This window comes from Oncorhynchus kisutch, linkage group LG7, assembly GCF_002021735.2.
Source record: "Oncorhynchus kisutch isolate 150728-3 linkage group LG7, Okis_V2, whole genome shotgun sequence".
Lineage (NCBI taxonomy): Eukaryota > Metazoa > Chordata > Actinopteri > Salmoniformes > Salmonidae > Oncorhynchus > Oncorhynchus kisutch.
This window is the reverse complement of record NC_034180.2, coordinates 45,509,588-45,532,093: the sequence shown is the minus strand read 5'-3', so window position 1 is coordinate 45,532,093 and position 22,506 is coordinate 45,509,588. Positions and strand designations below refer to the sequence as shown.

Here is a 22,506-nt window from a genome sequence, read left to right as displayed (position 1 = left end):
ATGGATCTTCCTCAATACTTCCGCGATACGGATTGAATCCAGCCCTCAACTGACAAATGGTATATTCAGTGCTATCAGAATATCACTATAAATGTAACCACAAGTAACACTGTAGTACATAACATTAGTAGCGGTAACTGCTAACGAGAAAGGGTTGTGGTAACTACTAATGATTTCAAGGGTGTTAGTAGTATATGCATAACATGTATTTTGCAACAACGCTGGCCTAAAACATTCAGTATCTTGTGACTGAGGTCCAGTTCTCCCATAATCAGTATTAGTCTTCTGCTGGTTTGTGCAGGTAAATATGTGCCCAGTCTTTTTGAGGTAAAATGTAAGGCATATACTTGGTAACTAAATAGGCCTAATGAAGTGTAACTAAATAGGCCTAATGTAATGTAACTAAATAGGTCTAATGGAATTAGCTGATGTAACATTAACTGTATGTGAAAAAAATGTCAAACGCTAATTAGATTGTTGTTTTTTTGGCCAGCCTTTGCTCAATCCTTTAATCTTCAAGGTTGGGGGTATCTGAAAGAGTAGGACGACACGTGGGGGGACTACATCATAGACAGAGATGACAACCATACCAAGGGAGAGTTGGAGACAAAAAAGAAAGAGAAACCCTGTGCACAGCGGTGCATTTAGATCCAGGTGCTGGGCGTCGGCAGGAACAACTAGTATTAAAAAACGAGCAAAAACTGCCAACTAAAGATGACAGGCGAGTGAAGCAACCGACGTTGACTTCAGTGCTTACAGTGGGGCAAAAAAGTATTTAGTCAGCCACCAATTGTGCAAGTTCTCCCACTTAAAAAGATGAGAGAGGCCTGTAATTTTCATCATAGGTACACTTCAACTATGACAGACAAAATGAGAAAAAAAATCCAGAAAATCACATTGTAGGATTTTCTATGAATTTATTTGCAAATTATGGTGGAAAATAAGTATTTGGTCACCTACAAACAAGCAAGATTTCTGCCTCTCACAGACCTGTAACTTCTTCTTTAAGAGGCTCCTCTGTCCTCCACTCGTTACCTGTATTAATGGCACCTGTTTGAACTTGTTATCAGTATAAAAGACACCTGTCCACAACCTCAAACAGTCACACTCCAAACTCCACTATGGCCAAGACCAAAGAGTTGTCAAAGGACACCAGAAACAAAATTGTAGACCTGCACCAGGCTGGGAAGACTGAATCTGCAATAGGTAAGCAGCTTGGTTTGAAGAAATCAACTGTGGGAGCAATTATTAGGAAATGGAAGACATACAAGACCACTGATAATCTCCCTCGATCTGGGGCTCCACGCAAGATCTCACCCCGTGGGGTCAAAATGATCACAAGAACGGTGAGCAAAAATGAATGACCTGCAGAGAGCTGGGACCAAAGTAACAAAGCCTACCATCAGTAACACACTACGCCGCCAGGGACTCAAATCCTGCAGTGTCAGACGTGTCCCCCTGCTTAAGCCAGTACATGTCCAGGAGCATTTGGATGATCCAGAAGAAGATTGGGAGAATGTCATATGATCAGATGAAACCAAAATATAACTTTTTGGTAAAAACTCAACTCGTCGTGTTTGGAGGACAAAGAATGCTGAGTTGCATCCAAAGAACACCATACCTACTGTGAAGCATGGGGGTGGAAACATCATGCTTTGGGGCTGTTTTCTGCAAAGGGACCAGGACGACTGATCCGTGTAAAGGAAAGAATGAATGGGGCCATGTATCATGAGATTTTGAGTGAAAACCTCCTTCCATCAGCAACGGCATTGAAGATGAAACGTGGCTGGGTCTTTCAGCATGACAATGATCCCAAACACACCGCCCGGGCAACGAAGGAGTGGCTTCGTAAGAAGCATTTCAAGGTCCTGGAGTGGCCTAGCCAGTCTCCAGATCTCAACCCCATGGAAAATATTTGGAGGGAGTTGAAAGTCCGTGTTGCCCAGCAAGAGCCACAAAACATCACTGCTCTAGAGGAGATCTGCATGGAGGAATGGGGCAAGATACCAGCAACAGTGTGTGAAAACCTTGTGAAGACTTACAGAAAACATTTGACCTCTGTCATTGCCAACAAAGGGTATATAACAAAGTATTGAGATGAACATTTGTTATTGACCAAATACTTATTTTCCACCATAATATGCAAATAAATTCATTAAAAATCCTACAATGTGATTTTCAGGATTTTTTTCCTTCTCATTTTGTCTGTCATAGTTGAAGTGTACCTATGATGAAAATTACAGGCCTCTCTCATCTTTTTAAGTGGGAGAACTTGCACAATTGGTGGCTGACTAAATACTTTTTTGCCCACTGTATCTACATAATGCATAATATTAATATAACATAATATAAATGCCTGAGATCCCTCTGCAGCCTGTCATCAAAAGATACACCTTGTGTATTCTACTTGAATAACTCTCAACAATAAGTCACGACTGAGTTCCTAAAAAAAATACAGGTCTACTGGTTAAATAAAATGCTGTAAAGCCAAATGGGAAGGGTTGCAATTTTTGGGAGACTCAAATAAAAAAACATAGGTTTATATAGTGTAATTTTTATATATCTGCTTCTGAGAGGATTCTAGCTAGACTAGAGCATAACCACATGCATGTCATAGTCTGGTTTCCCTCAAACTAATAGGTAAGACACAGCAGCTGCGGGAAGAGACTCCGTGACCACTAATATGTACTTGCTGCACTTTCTAGAAAGTATTTCAGTATGCATGCATACTACATCTTTCAAACTGTGAAAAGGTTTGTGCATGTTTTCAAAAATGTCCCAACCATAAGAGTGGTTAGCATCCCTTTACACACATGGGTATGCTTAAATAGTTATCAAGGTGGCAGTAACACCATCCACAAGTTGAACTAACACAAACCATTTAGTAATTGCTTTTTAGAAATTGGAAATTACAATAACAGGTGATGAAATTAGTTATCCTAACCATAATCGCTTTGGCCCAATCTCTGAGTGATATAGTGATACACTGAGGTGACAACACTGATGTGTGACTAGGCACTTTCCCACAGTATCTTGACGCTCACCCAAAACCTTCCTCTGTAGAAACATTAAACAGTGAGAAGAAGGCCAGTCAGTGGGTTAACTAAAAAGGAATGAAACCACAGTGTGAAGCTGTGTGTCTTTAGAAACTCACACCAAGTTGGGTGTGAAAACGGTTTCATTTGCAAGACTCATGACGCTCCAGTGTTGGTGTTGGAGATACAGCGGCTGTGGGAAGAGACTAGGGGGAACTTGACAGAATGCAGCAATTTAATAATTTCTCAGCTTGACCATTTCTTCAGTCAGTCAGCAACTGTTGGGGGGTTGCATGGAAAAAAGCACCATGGCAAATGGAGTTAAATAATGATGATTATGTTCACTTAATATTTGTGTTTTCCATTGAATACTCACAAAACTTAGAATAAATACAAATACAGACTCAATTTACACGTACAGTACCAGTCAAACGTTTGGACACACCTACTCATTCAATGGTTTTTCTTATTTTTTAAAAACTATTTTCTACATTGTAGAATAATAGTGAAGACATCAAAACTATGAAATAACACATATGGAATCACGTAGTAACCAAAACAGTGTTAAACAAATGGTATATTTGAGGTTCTTCAAGGTAGCTAGCTACCCTTTGCCTTGATGACAGCTTTTCACTCTTGACATTCTCTCAACCAGCTTCTTGAGGAAAACTTTTCCAACAGTCTTGAAAGAGTTCCCACACACACCCTGTAATAATTATACCTACATAATGCATTCAAAATATTGGTGCCGAGATCCCTCTGCAGCCTGTGTCACCAAAAGATGCCTCAAATATGAGGACCAAGGAGTGTAAATCATCTCAAGTACACATTGGAATCGAAGCGACACCAGTCTTTAAAGGTGTGAAAACTCAAGGAGTCTTCCTCACAGTGAAGGGGCAGTAGTGAGCAGGCACTTGGCATCCCTGGAGAGGAAGCAGCACCCGGGCCTCCTCTGGCCCCAGATCTGCTGCAGCGCCTTGCAGTCCAGTTTGTTGAGCACCTGGGAGCACAGCCACAGGTCCTGGACCTGGTCTGACAAGTTGTCCAAACTAGAGCTGTCCCAGGGTCCGGCTACCTGACAACCTGAATAAAGAGAGAGAGGGGTAAAAAAAAATTGGACTAAGAAAGAGACAGAATCAGACTGAGAACCAACAGACTACTATAGGCCTACTGTACCTTGGAGGTTGAGATAGGTCAAAGGTCGCCGGTTGGAGAGGATGCTGTGGAGTCCCGCTGAGGTCACCGATGGGTTCCATGGCAGGTCCACAGACACCATGGAGGGACAGAGAGGCAGACACCTGGACAACAGGACACACAGAACATACAGATCTCAGTACTGGACAGTCAGGTCACATGAACTAGAGGTAATGTACAGGGCAGACACTTGGAAAAAACCCAGGCAGCTCAACTAGCTAAATACAAAGTCAACAGTAAAGAGGCGACTCCGGGACATTGGCCTTCTAGGCAGAGTTGCAAAGAAAAAGCCATATCTCAGACTGGCCAATGAAAATAGAAGATTAAGATGGGCAAAAGAACACAGACACTGGACAGAGGAACTCTGCCTAGAAGGCCAACATCCCGGAGTCGCCTATTCATTGTTGACATTGAGACTGGTGTTTTGCGGGTACTATTTAATGAAGCTGCCAGTTGAGGACTTGTGAGGCGTCTGTTTCTCAAACTAGACACAAATGTACTTGTTCTCTTGCTCAGTTGTGCACTGGGGCCTCCCACTCTTCTTTCTATTCTGGTTAGAGCCAGTTTGCACTGTTCTGTGAAGGGAGTAGTACACAGCGTTGTACGAGATCTTCAGTTTCTTGGCAATTTCACGCATGGAATAGTCTTCATTTCTCAGAACAAGAATAGACTGATGAGTTTCAGAAAAAAGTTATTTGTTTCTGGACATTTTGAGCCTGTAATCAAACCCACAAATGCTGATGCTCCAGGTACTCAACTAGTCTAAAGAAGGCCAGTTTTATTCCTTCTTTAATCAGACAACAGTTTTCAGAATTGCTAACCTAATTGCAAGAGGGTTTTCTAATGATCAATTAGCCTTTTAAAATGATAAACTTGGATTAGCTGACACAACATGCCATTGGAACACAGGAGTGATGGTTGCTGATAATGGGCCTCTATTCAACTATGTATATATACCATTTTTTTTTCTTTTTTTTTTATCAGCCCGTTTCCAGCTACAACAGTCATTTACACTGTATTTCTGATCAATTTGATGTTATTTTAATGGACCAAAAATTTGCTTTTCTTTAAAAAACAAGGACTTTTCTAAGTGACCCCAAACTTTTGAACAGTAGTGTACATTGAGAGAAACCACACACACCTGGCGAGGATGGAAAGGCTGCTGTCCATCAGTCCATTTCCCGCCAGATTCAGGTGGGTCAGGGAGCAGTCATCCTGTGGAACACACAAAGGAACCAACGAGAACCATGTTCTCTGTGACTCCTTTTCCATTTTCAGCAAGGGACCAGTCAATCCCAGATCTCATGGTATGCCCTTAACCAGGCAGTTAGACATAGTACTATCACCCAATATGTCAGTGTTGAGTTCTCAGTTTAAACATTACTAGTTGACATGAATCTTACTTACAGAGGAGCCATCACTACTATCAGGTATGAAGGTAAGACCCAGATGCAGACAACGCCGAATTAACAATGGTTTAATAATCCAACAGGGGCCGGCAATAGACAGGTCAAAGGCAGGCAGGGGTCAGTAACTAGAGGTGGAGCAACGGTACTGGACGGCAGGCAGGCAGGCTCAGGGTCAGGGTAGGCAGAGGTCAATAATCCAGAGGTGGGGCAAACGTATAGGACGGCAGGCAGGGTCAAGTGGAGTGGTCAGGCAGGAGGGCTCAGAGACAGGACAAGCAAGGGTCAAAACCAGGAGGGCGAGAAAAAGAAACTGGGAAAAGCAGGACATGAGACAAAAAAACATTGGTTGACTTGACAAACAAGACGAACTGGCAACAGACCAACAGAGAACACAGGTATAAAATACACAGGGGATAATGGAGACAATCACAAAGACAGGTGAAACAGATCAGGGTGTGACAACTACATTTGCTCCTCTAAATATCATCTTGCCATAGCTCCCCATGAAGTCAAATATACAATTAAGATACAACCATTGTATCCTAATTACCATATCAATACGTTTCTTAGCTTGAATACCAAAGGCAAAGTTGTGCAGCAGATAAGCGGATGACAAACTTCCTTTTCAAACTGTGAAATGTTTACTCAACTTGCAAGGCGCCTGCCTCAGACCAGAAACGCAACCAATTGTTTCAACAAATTCTATTAAAAGCTCCTCATAATTTACTGATCCATTTCTTAGATTTGCAGTCTTTATCGTGTACCTTCCTGGACAAATTTCCTCTACTAAGTAAATACTTACTGTAGATCATGTGATAGTTTATGCATTTCTTTAGACAAACAATGCTTAATTAATGTGAAAGTACACAATAGAATAACTTTATTTGAATTTGTGTGTGTGTGTGTGTCGGTGTGTGCATTTGTGTGTGTGTGTTTGAGATGTTTTGAAGGAGGGTGGTCAGTGGTTCCACAGCGGATGGCAGACATCGAGTTGAGTGAGACATTGGAGAGGCAGAGTCTTCAGGACCAGCTCAAAGCCCATAGAGCACAGGGCGTTATGGGACAGATTCACTGACTTCAGGTGCCCTGTTCCTGTAGGACAATGACATGATTTTGATTCTTAGGTCACATTTCAAGAACCACCTCATCAACAGATAGCAATGTATCCATGTGGAGTTGAAAACAGGTGTCCCCCAAGGTTCCATTCTGGCTCCTGTGCTTTTCACCATTTATATAAATGATCTAATGCTAATAATATTTGTATATCAGTTTAAAAAGGTTATCAATGAGCCTGTTTACCTGCCAGGGTACTGGCCAGTACGATGCAGTGTTGCTGTTTATCTGCAAAGGCGCTGGCCAGTATGAGGCTGTATGGCTACTGGTAGCAGGCTGTGAGGCTGCAGGCCGGCAGGGAGAGGCTGCCCAGTAGTGGGCAGGCTGACAGCAGGCCGAACAGGGTCCATCACCCAACAGGTTCACACTCGAGTCCAACTCCTCCAGACACTACGAGGGCATGGGCGGGGGAGAGTGGAGAGACAAGATTTTGTATAAAAGACGGCCTCAAATGTCAGAGTTAGACCATTTTACAACTAAAAACACCTAGCCTGGCCTGTCCTGCACACTCACCGCTGCCTGTCAAGCTACTGCAGAAAGCGGGGCGGTGCTGTGACCATCACTGAACAGAGCGTACTGAATCATGTGCCCCTACAAGCCCATACAGGGACATAGCACAGAGACTTACAAGTCAGTATCATACAATACCTTCAGAAAGTATTCACACCCTTTGACTTTATCCACATTTTATTGTGTTAAAAAAGAGTTTAAAATGTATTAAATTTGTATTTTTTGATCACTGGCCTACACACAATACCCCATAATGTAAAAATGAAAATCTGAAATGTCTTGAGTCAATGAGTATTTAATCCCTTTGCTATGGCCTAGATAAGTTAGTCCAGTAAAAATGTGCTTAACAAGTCACATAATAAGTTGCATGGACTAACTCTGTGTGAAATAATAGTGTTTAACAGGATTTTTGAATGACAACCTCCTCTCTGTACCCCACACATACAATTATACGTAAGGTCCCTCAGTCAAGCAGTGAATTTCAAACACAAATTCAACCACAAAGAAAAGGGATGTTTTCTAGCAACGAACCGCCCTTGCTGTCTCTGCCTGGCCGGTTCCCCTCTTTCCACTGGGATTCTCTGCCTCTAACCCTATTACGGGGGCTGAGTCACTGGCTTGCTGGGGCTCTCTCATGCCGTCCCTGGAGGGGGTGCGTCACCTGAGTGGGTTGATTCACTGTTGTGGTCATCCTGTCTGGGTTGGCGCCCCCCCCCCTTGGGTTGTGCCGTGGCGGAGATCTTTGTGGGCTATACTCAGCCTTGTCTCAGGATGGTAAGTTGGTGGTTGAAGATATCCCTCTAGTGGTGTGGGGGCTGTGCTTTGGCAAAGTGGGTGGGGTTATATCCTTCCTGTTTGGCCCTGTCCGGGGGTGTCCTCGGATGGGGCCACAGTGTCTCCTGACCCCTCCTGTCTCAGCCTCCAGTATTTATGCTGCAGTAGTTTATGTGTCGGGGGGCTGGGGTCAGTTTGTTATATCTGGAGTACTTCTCCTGTCCTATTCGGTGTCCTGTGTGAATCTAAGTGTGCGTTCTCTAATTCTCTCCTTCTCTCTTTCTTTCTCTCTCTCGGAGGACCTGAGCCCTAGGACCATGCCCCAGGACTACCTGACATGATGACTCCTTGCTGTCCCCAGTCCACCTGGCCATGCTGCTGCTCCAGTTTCAACTTCCACCTGACTGTGCTGCTGCTCCAGTTTCAACTGTTCTGCCTTATTATTATTCGACCATGCTGGTCATTTATGAACATTTGAACATCTTGGCCATGTTCTGTTATAATCTCCACCCGGCACAGCCAGAAGAGGACTGGCCACCCCACATAGCCTGGTTCCTCTCTAGGTTTCTTCCTAGGTATTGGCCTTTCTAGGGAGTTTTTCCTAGCCACCGTGCTTCTACACCTGCATTGCTTGCTGTTTGGGGTTTTAGGCTGGGTTTCTGTACAGCACTTTGAGATATCAGCTGATGTACGAAGGGCTATATAAATAAATTTGATTCGATTTGATTTGATTTTCTAGTGCCTCGCAAAGAAGGGCACCTATTTGTAGATGGGTAAACATTCAAAAAGCAGACATTGAATATCCTTTTGAGCATGGTGAAGTTATTAATTACGCTTTGGATGGTGTATCAATGCAACCAGTCACTACAAAGACACAGGTTGTCCTTCCTAACTCAGTTCCCAGAGAGGAAGGAAACCGCTCAGGGAATTCATCATGAGGCCAATGGTGACTTTAAAACAGTTGCAGAGTTTAATGGCTATGATAGGAAAAAACTGAGGATGGATCAACAACATTGTAGTTACTCCACAATACTAATTTACAGAGTGAAAAGAAGGAATCATGCATCCTAAAGGCACTAAAGTCATATTGTAAAAAATGTGGCAAAGCAATTAAGTTTTTGTCCTGAATACAAATACAACACATTACTGGGCAATTCAAATACAACACAATACTGAGTGCCACTCACCATATTTTCAAGCAGTGTTGGCTGCATTATTTTGGGGGTATGCTTTGTAACAGTTTTCAGGATAAAAACAGAAATGGAATGGAGCTAGGCACAGGCAAAATCCTAGAGGAAAACCTGGTTCAGTCTGCTTTCCACCAGACACTGGGAGATAAATTGACCTTTCAATAACCTAATACCACAGGTCAAATGGAGTTGCTTAACAAGAGACAGTAAATGTTCTTGAGTGGCTGAGTTACAGTTTTGACTTAAATCTGCTTGAAAATCTATGGCAATACTTTTTTTAAAGAATAATGGGCAAATATTGCACAATCCAGGTGTGCTCTTGGAGACTTACCCAGAAAGACTCACAGACATAATCGCCGCCAAAGGTGATGTATTGACTTAGGGTTGTGAATACTTTTGTAAATTAAATATTTTGGTATTTCATTTTCAATAAATGAGCAAAAATCTCTAAAAACATGTCTTCACTTTGTCATTACGGGGCACTGTGTGTAGACCGATCAGATTTTTTATATCTTTAATCCATTTTGAATTCAGGCTGAAACAAAACATTATGTGGAATAAGTCAAGAGGTATGAATACTTTCTGAATGTCTGTGTTTCTCATAGAGTTTGTATTGGTGGGTGCAGATGCTTCTGAAACAACATTCAGGGACGCAAAAACACAAAGGCCTGACTTTCATAGCTTTGCTTTCAAGAGAGTACTTCACCAACAAATAATACCAACTACTGGAAAAATGACAAGTTTATACAAACTCACTAAGTAAATACACATTACCTATATTAAGTAACCTGGAAACAGTTTGAGGATTCCCTTCCAAGGCATTCGCCGCCTTCTTAAGCAAGAAATAGTTCCTAAAAATATTTTTTATCCAAAACTCTGTGATCAATGTGTTGTTTAGACATCTCTGTGGCAGGAAATATAGCAGGGCGGGAGCAGCTGTGGTCAGTAGGTATGTGTGTGTCCACATACTCACCCACTGCCAGGCTGTGACAGACCTTCTTGTGTTGCTCAGGAACAGGGGCGAGGTCCCACGAACACACCTCAGCCAGGACCTGCAGTGAACATCATCACCCCCATCATAATTACCATCACCAGTTTCACTTAAGGTAGAAGTTGCCCCTAGGGGGCCTCCTGAGTGGCGCAGTGGTCTAAGGCATCACAGTGATAGCTGTGCCACTCGAGATTCTGGGTTTGTGTAAAGGCTCTGATACAGCCGGCCGTGACCAGGAGACCCATGGGGCGGCGCACAATTGGCCCAGCGTCGTCCGGGTAAGGGGAGGGTTTGTCCTTGTTCCATCGAGCACTAGCGACTCCTGTGTGCGGACCGGGCACAGTGCAAGCTGCCACGGTCGCCAGGTGTAATGGTGTTTCACAGCGCCCTCTTTCTGCAGTGAAATGCGAGGCAGGAGGCCATAGGCCTGGTAGTAACGCTGGGCCGCCTGCTCACACACGAACACACACACCCTTATTATAGAAGCCAGAGTTGAATCTCAAGCAAGGCCAAAAGGGCCCTCATGTGGCTGACATTTCACTTTAAACATTCACTCTCTTTCACACATACATGCAAGAAGACACAAATGCACTAACCTACAGTGGGGAGAACAAGTATTTGCTACACTGCCGATTTTGCAGGTTTTCCTACTTATTTCAAGCTGTCAGGCTTTCCCTTAGCAGCAAGAACTTCTCGGTGGATGCTGCAGTTTACCCAAGTGGCGTCGGGAGCAACACAAAGCATGTAGAGGTCTGTAATTTTTATCATAGGTACACTTCAACAGTCAAGAAAATCACATTGTATGATTTTTAAGTAATTCATTTTCATTTTAATGCATGACATAAGTATTTGATCACCTACCAACCAGTAAGAATTCCGGCTCTCACAGACATGTGAATTTTTCTTTAAGAATCCCTCCTGTTCTCCACTCATTACCTGTATTAACTGCACCTGTTTGAACTCATTACCTGTATAAAAGACACCTGTCCACACACTCAATCAAACAGACTCCAACCTCTCCACAATGGCCAAGACCAGAGAGCTGTGTAAGGACATCAGGGTTAAATTGTAGACCTGCACAAGGCTGGGATGAGCTACAGGTGAGAAGGCAACAACTGTTGGCGCAATTATTAGAAAATGGAAGAAGTTCAAGATGACGGTCAATCACCCTCGGTCTGGGGCTCCATACAAGATCTCCCCTCGTGGGGCATCAATGATCATGAGGAAGGTGAGGGATCAGCCCAGAACTACACGGCAGGACCTGGTCAATGACCTGAAGAGAGCTGGGACCACAGTCTCAAAGAAAACCATTAGTAACACACTACGCCGTCATGGATTAAAATCCTGCAGGGCACGCAAGGTCCCCCTGCTCAAGCCAGCGCATGTCCAGGCCCATCTGAAGTTTGCCAATGACCATCTGGATGATCCAGAGGAGGAATGGGAGACGGTCATGTGGTCTGATGAGACAAAAATAGAGCCTTTTGATCTAAATTCCATGTTTGGAGGAAGAAGAAGGATGAGTACAACCCCAAGAACACCATCACAACCGTGAAGCATGGAGGTGGAAACATCATTCTTTGGGGATGGTTTTCTGCAAAGGGGACAGGACGACTGCACCGTATTGAGGGGAGGATGAATGGGGCCATGTATCGCGAGATCTTGGCCAACAACCTCCTTCCCTCAGTAAGAGCATTGAAGATGGGTCGTGGCTGGGTCTTCCAGCATGACAACGACCCGAAACACACAGCCAGGGCAACTAAGGAGTGGCTCCGGAAGAAGCATCTCAAGGTCCTGGAATGGCCTAGCCAGTCTCCAGACCTGAACCCAATAGAAAATCTTTGGAGGGAGCTGAAGGTCCGTATTGCCCAGTGACAGCCCCGAAACCTGAAGGATCTGGAGAAGGCCTGTTTGAGGAGTGGGCCAAAATCAAATAAAATCAAATCAAATGTATTTATATAGCCCTTCGTACATCAGCTGATATCTCAAAGTGCTGTACAGAAACCCAGCCTAAAACCCCAAACAGCAAGCAATGCAGGTGTAGAAGCACGGTGGCAAGGAAAAACTCCCTAGAAAGGCCAAAACCTAGGAAGAAACCTAGAGAGGAACCAGGCTATGTGGGGTGGCCAGTCCTCTTCTGGCTGTGCCGGGTGGAGATTTTAACAGAACATGGCCAAGATGTTCAAATGTTCATAAATGACCAGCATGGTCGAATAATAATAAGGCAGAACAGTTGAAACTGGAGCAGCAGCACGGCCAGGTGGACTGGGGACAGCAAGGAGTCATCATGTCAGGTAGTCCTGGGGCATGGTCCTAGGGCTCAGGTCCTCCGAGAGAGAGAAAGAAAGAGAGAAGGAGAGAATTAGAGAACGCAGACTTAGATTCACACAGGACACAGAATAGGACAGGAGAAGTACTCCAGATATAACAAACTGACCCTAGCCCCCCGACACATAAACTACTGCAGCATAAATACTGGAGGCTGAGACAGGAGGGGTCAGGAGACACTGTGGCCCCATCCGAGGACACCCCTGGACAGGGCCAAACAGGAAGGATATAACCCCACCCACTTTGCCAAAGCACAGCCCCCACACCACTAGAGGGATATCTTCAACCACCAACTTACCATCCTGAGACAAGGCTGAGTATAGCCCACAAAGATCTCTGCCATGGCACAACCCAAGGGGGAGCGCCAACCCAGACAGGATGACCACATCAGTGAATCAACCCACTCAGGTGACGCACCCCTTCCAGGGACGGCATGAGAGAGCCCCAGTAAGCCAGTGACTCAGCCCCTGTAATAGGGTTAGAGGCAGAGCATCCCAGTGGAAAGAGGGGAACTGGCCAGGCAGAGACAGCAAGGGCGGTTCGTTGCTCCAGAGCCTTTCTGTTCACCTTCCCACTCCTGGGCCAGACTACACTCAATCATATGACCCACTGAAGAGATGAGTCTTCAGTAAAGACTTAAAGGTTGAGACCGAGTTTGCGTCTCTGACAAGGGTAGGCAGACCGTTCCATAAAAATGGAGCTCTATAGGAGAAAGCCCTGCCTCAAGCTGTTTGCTTAGAAATTCTAGGGACAATTAGGAGGCCTGCGTCTTGTATGACAGGACCAAATCAGAGAGATAGGTAGGAGCAAGCCCATGTAATGCTTTGTAGGTTAGCAGTGAAACCTTGAAATCAGCCCTTGCTTTGACAGGAAGCCAGTGTAGAGAGGCTAGCACTGGAGTAATATGATAATTTTTTTTGGTTCTAATCAGGATTCTAGCAGCCGTATTTAGCACCAACTGAAGATTATTTAGTGCTTTATCCGGGTAGCCGGAAAGTAGAGCATTGCAGTAGTCTAACCTAGAAGTGACAAAAGCATGGATTCATTTTTCTGCATCATTTTTGGACAGAAAGTTTCTGATTTTTGCAATGTTACGTAGATGGAAAAAAGCTGTCCTTAAAATGGTCTTGATATGTTCTTCAAAAGAGAGATCAGGGTCCAGAGTAACGCCGAGGTCCTTTACAGTTTTATTTGAGACGACTGTACAACCATTAAGATTAATTGTCAGATTCAACAGAAGATCTCTTTGTTTCTTGGGACCTAGAACAAGCATCTCAGTTTTGTCTGAGTTTAAAAGTAGAACGTTTTCAGCCATCCACTTCCTTATGTCTGAAACACATGCTTCTGGCAAGGGCAATTTTGGGGCTTCACCATGTTTCATTGAAATGTACAGCTGTGTGTCATCCGCATAGCAGTGAAAGTTAACATTATGTTTTCGAATAACATCCCCAAGAGGTAAAATATATAGTGAAAACAATAGTGGTCCTAAAACGGAACCTTGAGGAACACCGAAATTTACAGTTGATTTGTCAGAGGACAAACCATTCACAGAGACAAACTGATATCTTTCCGACAGATAAGATCTAAACCAGGCCAGAACTTGTCCATGTAGACCAATTTGGGTTTCCAATCTCTCCAAAAGAATGTCGTGATCGATGGTATCAAAAGCAGCACTAAGGTCTAGGAGCACGAGGACAGATGCAGAGCCTCGGTCCAATGCCATTCAAATGTCATTTACCACCTTCACAAGTGCCGTCTCAGTGCTATGATGGGGTCTAAAACCAGACTGAAGCATTTCGTATACATTGTTTGTCTTCAGGAAGGCAGTAAGTTGCTGCGCAACAGCCTTTTCAAAATTTTTTGAGAGGAATGGAAGATTCGATATAGGCCGATAGTTTTTTATATTTTCTGGGTCAAGGTTGGGCTTTTTCAAGAGAGGCTTTATTACTGCCACTTTTAGTGAGTTTGGTACACATCCGGTGGATAGAGAGCCGTTTATTATGTTCAACATAGGAGGGCCAAGCACAGGAAGCAGCTCTTTCAGTAGTTTAGCTGGAATAGGGTCCAGTATGCAGCTTGAAGGTTTAGAGGCCATGATTATTTTCATCATTGTGTCAAGAGATATAGTACTAAAACACTTGAGCGTCTCTCTTGATCCTAGGTCCTGGGAGAGTTGTGCAGACTCAAGACAACTGAGCTTTGAAGGAATACGCAGGTTTAAAGAGGAGTCCGTAATTTGCTTTCTAATAATCATAATCTTTTCCTCAAAGAAGTTCATGAATTTATCACTGCTAAAGTGAAAGTCATCCTCTCTTGGGGAATGCTGCTTTTTAGTTAGCTTTGCGACAGTATCAAAAAGGAATTTCGGATTGTTCTCAATTAAGTTAGAAAATAGGATGATTGAGCAGCAGTAAGGGCTCTTCGGTACTGCACGGTACTGTCTTTCCAAGCTAGTCGGAAGACTTCCAGTTTGGTGTGGCGCCCTTTCCGTTCCAATTTTCTGGAAGCTTGCTTCAGAGCTCGGGTATTTTCTGTGTACCAGGGAGCTAGTTTCTTATGAGAAATGTTTTTAGTTTTTAGGGGTGCAACTGCATCTAGGGTATTGCGCAAGGTTAAATTGAGTTCCTCAGTTAGGTGGTTAACTGATTTTTGTCCTCTGGCATCCTTGGGTAGACAGAGGGAATCTGGAAGGACATCAAGGAATCTTTGTGTTGTCTGTGAATTTATAGCACGACTTTTGATGTTCCTTGGTTGGGGTCTGAGCAGATTATTTGTTGCAATTGCAAACGTAATAAAATGGTGGTCCGATAGTCCAGGATTATGAGGAAAAACATTAAGATCCATGGGACAAAACTAGGTCCAGCGTATGACTGTGACAGTGAGTGGGTCCAGAGACATGTTGGACAAAACCCACTGAGTCGATGATGGCTCCGAAAGCCTTTTGGAGTGGGTCTGTGGACTTTTCCATGTGAATATTAAAGTCAAAGATTAGAATATTATCTGCTATGACTACAAGGTCCGATAGGAATTCAGGGAACTCAGTGAGGAACGGTGTATATGGCCCAGGAGGCCTGTAAACAGTAGCTATAAAAAGTGATTTGAGTAGGCTGCATAGATTTCATGACTAGAAGCTCAAAAGACGAAAACGTCATTTTTTTTTGTAAATTGAAATTTGCTATCGTAAATGTTAGCAACACCTATGCCTTTGCGGGATGCACGGGGGATATGGTAACTAGTGTAGCCAGGAGGTGAGGCCTCATTTAACACAGTAAATTCATCAGGCTTAAGCCATGTTTCAGTCAGGCCAATCACATCAAGATTATGATCAGTGATTAGTTCATTGACTATAATTGCCTTTGAAGTAAGGGATCTAACATTAAGTAGCCCTATTTTGAGATGTGAGGTATCATGATCTCTTTCAATAATGACAGGAATGGAGGTGGTCTTTATCCTAGTGAGATTGCTAAGGCGAACACTGCCATGTTTAGTTTTGCCCAACCTAGGTCGAGGCACAGACACGGTCTCAATGGTGATAGCTGAGCTGACTACACTGACTGTGCTAGTGGCAGACTCCACTATGCTGGCAGGCTGGCTAACAGCCTGCTGCCTGGCCTGCACCCTATTTCATTGTGGAGCTAGAGGAGTTAGAGCCCTGTCTATGTTGGTAGATAAGATGAGAGCACCCCTCCAGCTAGGATGGAGTCCGTCACTCCTCAGCAGGTCAGGCTTGGTCCTGTTTGTGGGTGAGTCCCAGAAAGAGGGCCAATTATCTACAAATTCTATCTTTTGTGGAGGGGCAGAAAACAGTTTTCAACCAGCGATTGAGTTGTGAGACTCTGCTGTAGAGCTCATCACTCTCCCTAACTGGGAGGGGGCCAGAGACAATTACTCGATGCCGACACATCTTTCTAGCTGATTTACACGCAGAAGCTATGTTGCGCTTGGTGATCTCTGACTGTTTCATCCTAACATCGTTGGTGCCGAGGTGGATAACAATATCTCTATACTCTCTACACTCGCCTCCCTGCTGCTAATATATATATATATTTAAACCTTTATTTAACTAGGAAAGTCAGTTAAGAACAAATTCTTATTTTCAATGACGGCCTAGGAAGAGTGGGTTAACTGCCTGTTCAGGGGCAGGGGCAGAACGACAGATTTGTACCTTGTCAGCTCTGGGGTTTGAACTTGTAACCTTGTAACCTTCCGGTTACTAGTCCAACGCTCTAACCACTAGGCTACGGCAGGGTAAGTTCTGCTTTTCTGATGTATCAAATACTTATGTCATGCAATAAAATGCAAATGAATTACTTAAAAATCATACAATGTGATTTTCTGGATTTTTACATGCTTTGTAAAAACCTGCAAAATCGGCAGTGTATCAAATACTTGTTCTCCCCACTGTATATGGTACTGGGATCAGACACACGTTATCCTGAACCCTGACCCGCATTCTGATTGCAGGCATTGACATAGGCATTGGCGCAGCCACTATCTGGTGTGGGACCTCAAGTTGAGAGGCAGAGGAATGCATTTTAGAAACCATAGAAACAGAGCTACTAGAACAGAAACCCCCATTCAAGTCAATGACCTGTGATGGGGGAACCAGTCTAGTAATTATATTTCTATGTTCGAAACCAGTAACTCCCCAGTCGTTCACATACACCACATATCCATTGATGCAAAATACAAAATGGCTCATGGCACCAAAAGTACAAATCCCGCCCACCTGGCACTCCAGGCTGACTAAAGCAAATGCTCAACGTATTTGAAAGATTTGAAATAGTATTTGAACCCAGGTCGGCTCTCAGTCGATCTATCTGACCTGCTGAGTCCTGTGGTGGGTCTGGGGTGGTGTGGAAGGTCGGGGGTCATCGCGTCGGCTACCGTGGGGCTCTATGACCTGCTGCTCTCTCTGTAAAGCTGGGTGATATGGACAAAATTATAATATCATGGTACTTTATTCAATTTTGACAGTTAGATTTTTTTGTAAATAATAAATGTTCTAAATATGCATTATGGGTATTGCATTACCATAGGATGGTAACAAATATATTCTAAGTGGTTTTAATATGCTTTCTCCATTCTGGTTGCTTTATACTGTTAAACCAAACTTCAACCAAAAATAATAGGAGGACAGAACTTTGTATTGATCATTCTCCATCAGTTAGTACATTAGTCAAATGCCATTCAAGACACAGGGACATTACATGGCAAACTAAACAGAAACTTAGAACCCCTAAAAGTCCAAGCTAACATATGGAATTGTTTTAAGATGTGTTATTTCATAGTTTTGATATCGTCACTATTATTTACCATGACTGGTACTGTATGTTATATTCAAAACTTCCAATATATCCTCACCTTCGTGGAAATTATGTCAGAGTAATATACAGATGAAGTCAGAAGTTGACATACACCTTAGCCGACTAGATTTAAACTCAGTTTTTCACAATTCCTGACATTTAATCCAAGTAAAAAGTCCCTGTCTTAGGTCAGTTAGGATCACCACTTTATTTTAAGAATGTGAAATGTCAGAATAATAGTGAGAATGATTTATTTCAGCTTTTATTTCTTTCATCACATACCCAATGGGTCAGAAGTTTACATACACTCAATTAGTATTTGGTAGAATTGCCTATAAATTGTTTAACTTAGGTCAAACATTTTGGGTAGCCTTCCACAAGCTACCCACAATAAGTTGGGTGAATTTTGGTCCATTCCTCCTGACACAGCTGGTGTAACTGAGTCAGGTTTGTAGGCCTCCTTGCTCGCACACGCTTTCTCAGTTCTGCCCACACATTTTCTATAGGATTGAGGTCAGGGCTTTGTGATGGCCACTCCAATACCTTGACTTTGTTGTCCTTAAGCCATTTTGCCACAACTCAGGACTTATGTTTGGGGTCATTGTTCATTTGGAAGACCAATTTGTGACCAAGCTTTAACTTCCTGACTGAGGTCTTGAGCTGTTGCTTCAATATATCCACATCATTTTCCATCCTCATTATGTCATCTATTTTGTGAAGTGCACCAGTCCCTCCTGCAGCAAAGCACCCCACAACATGTTGCTGCCACCCCCGTGCTTCTGGGTTAGGATGGTGTTCTTCGGCATGCAAGTCTCCCCCTTTTTCCTCCAAACATAACAATGGTCATTATGGCCAAACAGTTCTATTTTTGTTTCATCAGACCAGAGGACATTTCTCCAAAGAGTACAAACTTTGTCCCCATGTACAATTGCAAACCATAGTCTAGTTTTGGCGCAGTGGCTTCTTCCTTGCTGAGCGGCCTTTCAGGTTATGTCAATATAGGACTTGTTTTACTGTGGATATAGATAGTTTTGTACCTGTTTCCTCCAGCATCTTCACAGGGTCCTTTGCTGTTGTTCTGGGATTGATTTGCACTTTTTGCACCAAAGTACGTTCATCTCTAGGAGACAGAACGCATCTCCTTCCCGAGCGGTATGACGGCTGTGTGGTCCCATGCTGTTTATTCTTGTGTACTATTGTTTGTACAGATGAACGTGGTACATTCAGGCGTTTGGAAATTGTTGCCAAGGATGAACCAGACTTGTGGAGATCTACAATTTTTTCTCAGGTCTTGGCTGATTTCTTTAGATTTTCCCATGATGTCAAGCAAAGAGGCACTGAGTTTGAAGGTAGGCCTTGAAATACATCCACAGGTACACCTCCAATTGACTCAAATTATGTCAATTTGCCTTTCAGAAGCTTCTAAAGCCATGACATCATTTTCTGGAATTTCCCAAGCTGTTTCAAGGCACAGTCAACTTAGTGTATGTAAACTTCTGACCCACTGGAATTGTGATACAGTGAATTATAAGTGAAATAATCTGTCTGTACACAATTGGTGGAAAAATGACTTGTGTCATGCACAAAGTAGATGTCCTAACCGACTTGCCAAAACTATAGTTTGTTAACAAGACATTTGTGGAGTGGTTGAATAGTGAGGTTTAAGGACTCCAACCTAAGTGTATGTAAACTTCTGACTTCAACTGCATATGCCTATTATTTGAATATCCGACCGCATTCTGTCCCCTAGCAATGTGCTTTTAATTTTTGGTGCCAACGAGAATGAAATAAGAAAGTACTCAAGACGACAAGCTTCATTGAGCCTCCACTAGGTCTGGATATTTAACCTCTATAGGATCGGTGTGTCCCCCACGGGACGGTTGAGATAACGTAGGCTAATGCGATTAGCATGAGTTTGTAAGTAAGAAGAACATTTCTCAGGATATAGACATATTTATATTGGCAGAAAGCTTAAATTCTTATTAATCTAACTGCACTGTCCAATTTACGGTAGCTATTACAGTCAAAGAATACCATGCTGTTATTTGAGGAGAGTGCACAGTTATGAACTTGAAAAGTTACTAATCAACCAATTAGGCACATTAGGGCAGTTTTGATACAACATTTCAAACAGAAATGCAGTGGTTCATTCTAAAACTTGGCACATACACTTCTGCCATCTAGTGGCCAACATTTAAATGGTGCCGTGGCTGGAATAATACATTGTGGCCTTTCTCTTGCATTTCACAGATGGTACAAAAAAATGCATGATTTTGTTTTATATTATCTTTTACTGGATCTAATGTGTTATATTCTTACATTCATTTCACATTTCCACAAATTCCGAAGAGTTTCCTTTCAAATCGTATCAAGAATATGCATATCCTTGCTTCAGGTTCTGAGCTAAAGGCAGTTAGATTTGGGTATGACATTTTAGGTGAAAATTGAAAAAAGGGTCAGATCCTTAAATTAAGCCACCATGTATTGACTATTGACTATATTTTTATTATGTTAATTAGTTTGACACCCAGTGCAGTCAAAATCTTTATTTTCCTCTGTTTTATATATATTTCCACACTATGTGGTTGGAATAATACTATGAAATTGTGAAAATGATTATAATGATTATATAAGAGCTGGTTTAAAAGACTGCCTGAAATTTCAAGCTATCTTGGTGGTAGTTTTGATCTGGATGGTGACGTCATCAGGCGGTAAATTAGTTAATAGACCAATAAGAAAGAGAGTTCCACACGTCACGGCCAATAACAGGTAGTTTTACATTTTCCCCTCCTCAGACCACTCCCAGACAGTCCTAGAAAAATGATTGATTGAGAAATTGCTCTTTGCTAGAAGCTATTTTTGTTTCTTTTTGAACATTTTAATGTAAAACAATCACAGGTAAGGTACTTAATTGTTAACCAGAAATGATTTGATATAGAGATAAAAACGGCTTCATACTATCCCAACCCTGCACACCTGGCACTGCAGGCAGGCTAAAGCAAATGCTCAAAGTATTGAACATTTTTAAATAGTATTTGAACCCAGGTCAGCTCTCATTTGATCTATCTGACCTGCTGAGTGCTGTGGTGGTTCTGGGGCGGCATGGAAGGTCGGGGGTCGTCGTCAGTCTTCCTCAGAGAGAAACCCCTACTGGAGGACAACGACACTGCAGAACGAGAGAGAAAAAACAAAGGTTGTGGTTCCACTGGCTAATAATGCCCCTTATAGTTCATAGTTACATTAAACATTAGTGACAAATTTTCAAGTGACATTCAAGACTCCCCAAGGACACTACATGGCAAGCAAAACGGAGACTTAAGTCACTCAGCAAAATGATAAGAGAAAGAAAGAAGGAAATTAAAGGGAGGAACTTCTTGGGCTCTTGTTGTTAGCTTCCATATGGGTTCTATAGGGAATTACAGGGACGGCTGTGTGTATGTGTGTGTCATCAATGCAGCTGCTACACACCTCTGCTAACCATCTCAGTCTTAGTTGAGTGAGACGGGCCTTGGCACTGTTGTACTCCTCCTTGCCGAAGACAGAGGGTGCCACAGCATATCTGGTTTCTGGAACAGAAGAGCTTGTTTCCTGACTGTGGGTACATTCTGTGGATTGGGGGCTGCAGGTAGGCGTGGGCAGACAGCTGGCAGAGGGCTGACAGAGATATCCAAGTCACTGTGGTCAGAGGAGCTGCTTTCATCCTGAGGAAGACAAACAGAGAGACAGAGACAGAGCAGACAGATAGATTATTTGTCAATAAGTACAGTGCCTCACTTCTAAAACTGCCTCACAACAAATCAAATCAAATCAAATTTATTTATATAGCCCTTCGTACATCAGCTGATATCTCAAAGTGCTGTACAGAAACCCAGCCTAAAACCCCAAACAGCAAGCAATGCAGGTGTAGAAGCACGGTGGCTAGGAAAAACTCCCTAGAAAGGCCAATACCTAGGAAGAAACCTAGAGAGGAACCAGGCTATGTGGGGTGGCCAGTCCTCTTCTGGCTGTGCCGGGTGGAGATTATAACAGAACATGGTCAAGATGTTCAATGTTCATAAATGACCAGCATGGTCGAATAATAATAAGGCAGAACAGTTGAAACTAGAGCAGCAGCACAGTCAGGTGGAAGTTGAAACTGGAGCAGCAGCATGGCCAGGTAGACTGGGGACAGCAAGGAGTCATCATGTCAGGTAGTCCTGGGGCATGGTCCTAGGGCTCAGGTCAGTTGAAACTGGAACAGCAGCATGGCCAGGTGGACTGGGGACAGCAAGGAGTCATCATGTCAGGTAGTCCTGGGGCATGGTCCTAGGGCTCAGGTCCTCCGAGAGAGAGAAAGAAAGAGAGAAGGAGAGAATTAGAGAACGCACACTTAGATTCACACAGGACACCGAATAGGACAGGAGAAGTACTCCAGATAGACAACTGACTGTTTATGACTTCAACAAGGAATAAAACACCTCCAGACCTGCTGCTCGTGTCTTAGTACATACTGACAGATTATATTAGTGTGAAAGTGTTGTGTCATTTATAATTGGTTTGATTTGAAACCAATTATATTCATCCCAATATATTCATCCATTCCAATCCAAAGAGGATGGAGTCCTCTGTGTCTGTGGCGTTGTGGGGGCCGCGCTGTGCCATTAGAGGGCCTCCGTGTGG

At 43.2% G+C, this 22,506-nt stretch overlaps 1 protein-coding gene across 3 annotated transcripts; it reads right to left on the bottom strand.

Annotated features, from left to right (window-relative positions):
* Positions 1 to 2,570: 2,570 nt before the first annotated feature.
* Positions 2,571 to 21,632, bottom strand: LOC109894660 (tonsoku-like protein). 3 transcript variants are annotated; one of them, XR_004210669.1, is made up of 8 exons: positions 21,316 to 21,632; positions 20,919 to 21,013; positions 17,367 to 17,464; positions 10,199 to 10,277; positions 6,938 to 7,141; positions 5,371 to 6,730; positions 4,212 to 4,333; positions 2,571 to 4,118 (listed from the first exon to the last, which is right to left on the bottom strand). XR_004210669.1 is itself a non-coding variant. In XM_031829169.1 (6 exons), the coding sequence occupies exons 3-6, from the start codon at positions 17,414 to 17,416 to the stop codon at positions 6,716 to 6,718; spliced, it is 348 nt and encodes a 115-aa protein (XP_031685029.1). In that variant the 5' UTR covers positions 17,417 to 17,464; positions 20,919 to 21,013; positions 21,316 to 21,632; the 3' UTR covers positions 5,850 to 6,715. The 3 variants fall into 3 exon arrangements, 2 of the variants coding, with proteins under 2 accessions (XP_020343886.1, XP_031685029.1); XM_031829169.1 differs by lacking the exons at positions 2,571 to 4,118; positions 4,212 to 4,333 and having other exon boundaries at positions 5,850 to 6,730; XM_020488297.2 differs by lacking the exons at positions 6,938 to 7,141; positions 10,199 to 10,277; positions 17,367 to 17,464; positions 20,919 to 21,013; positions 21,316 to 21,632 and having other exon boundaries at positions 3,661 to 4,118; positions 5,371 to 5,736.
* Positions 21,633 to 22,506: the final 874 nt, after the last annotated feature.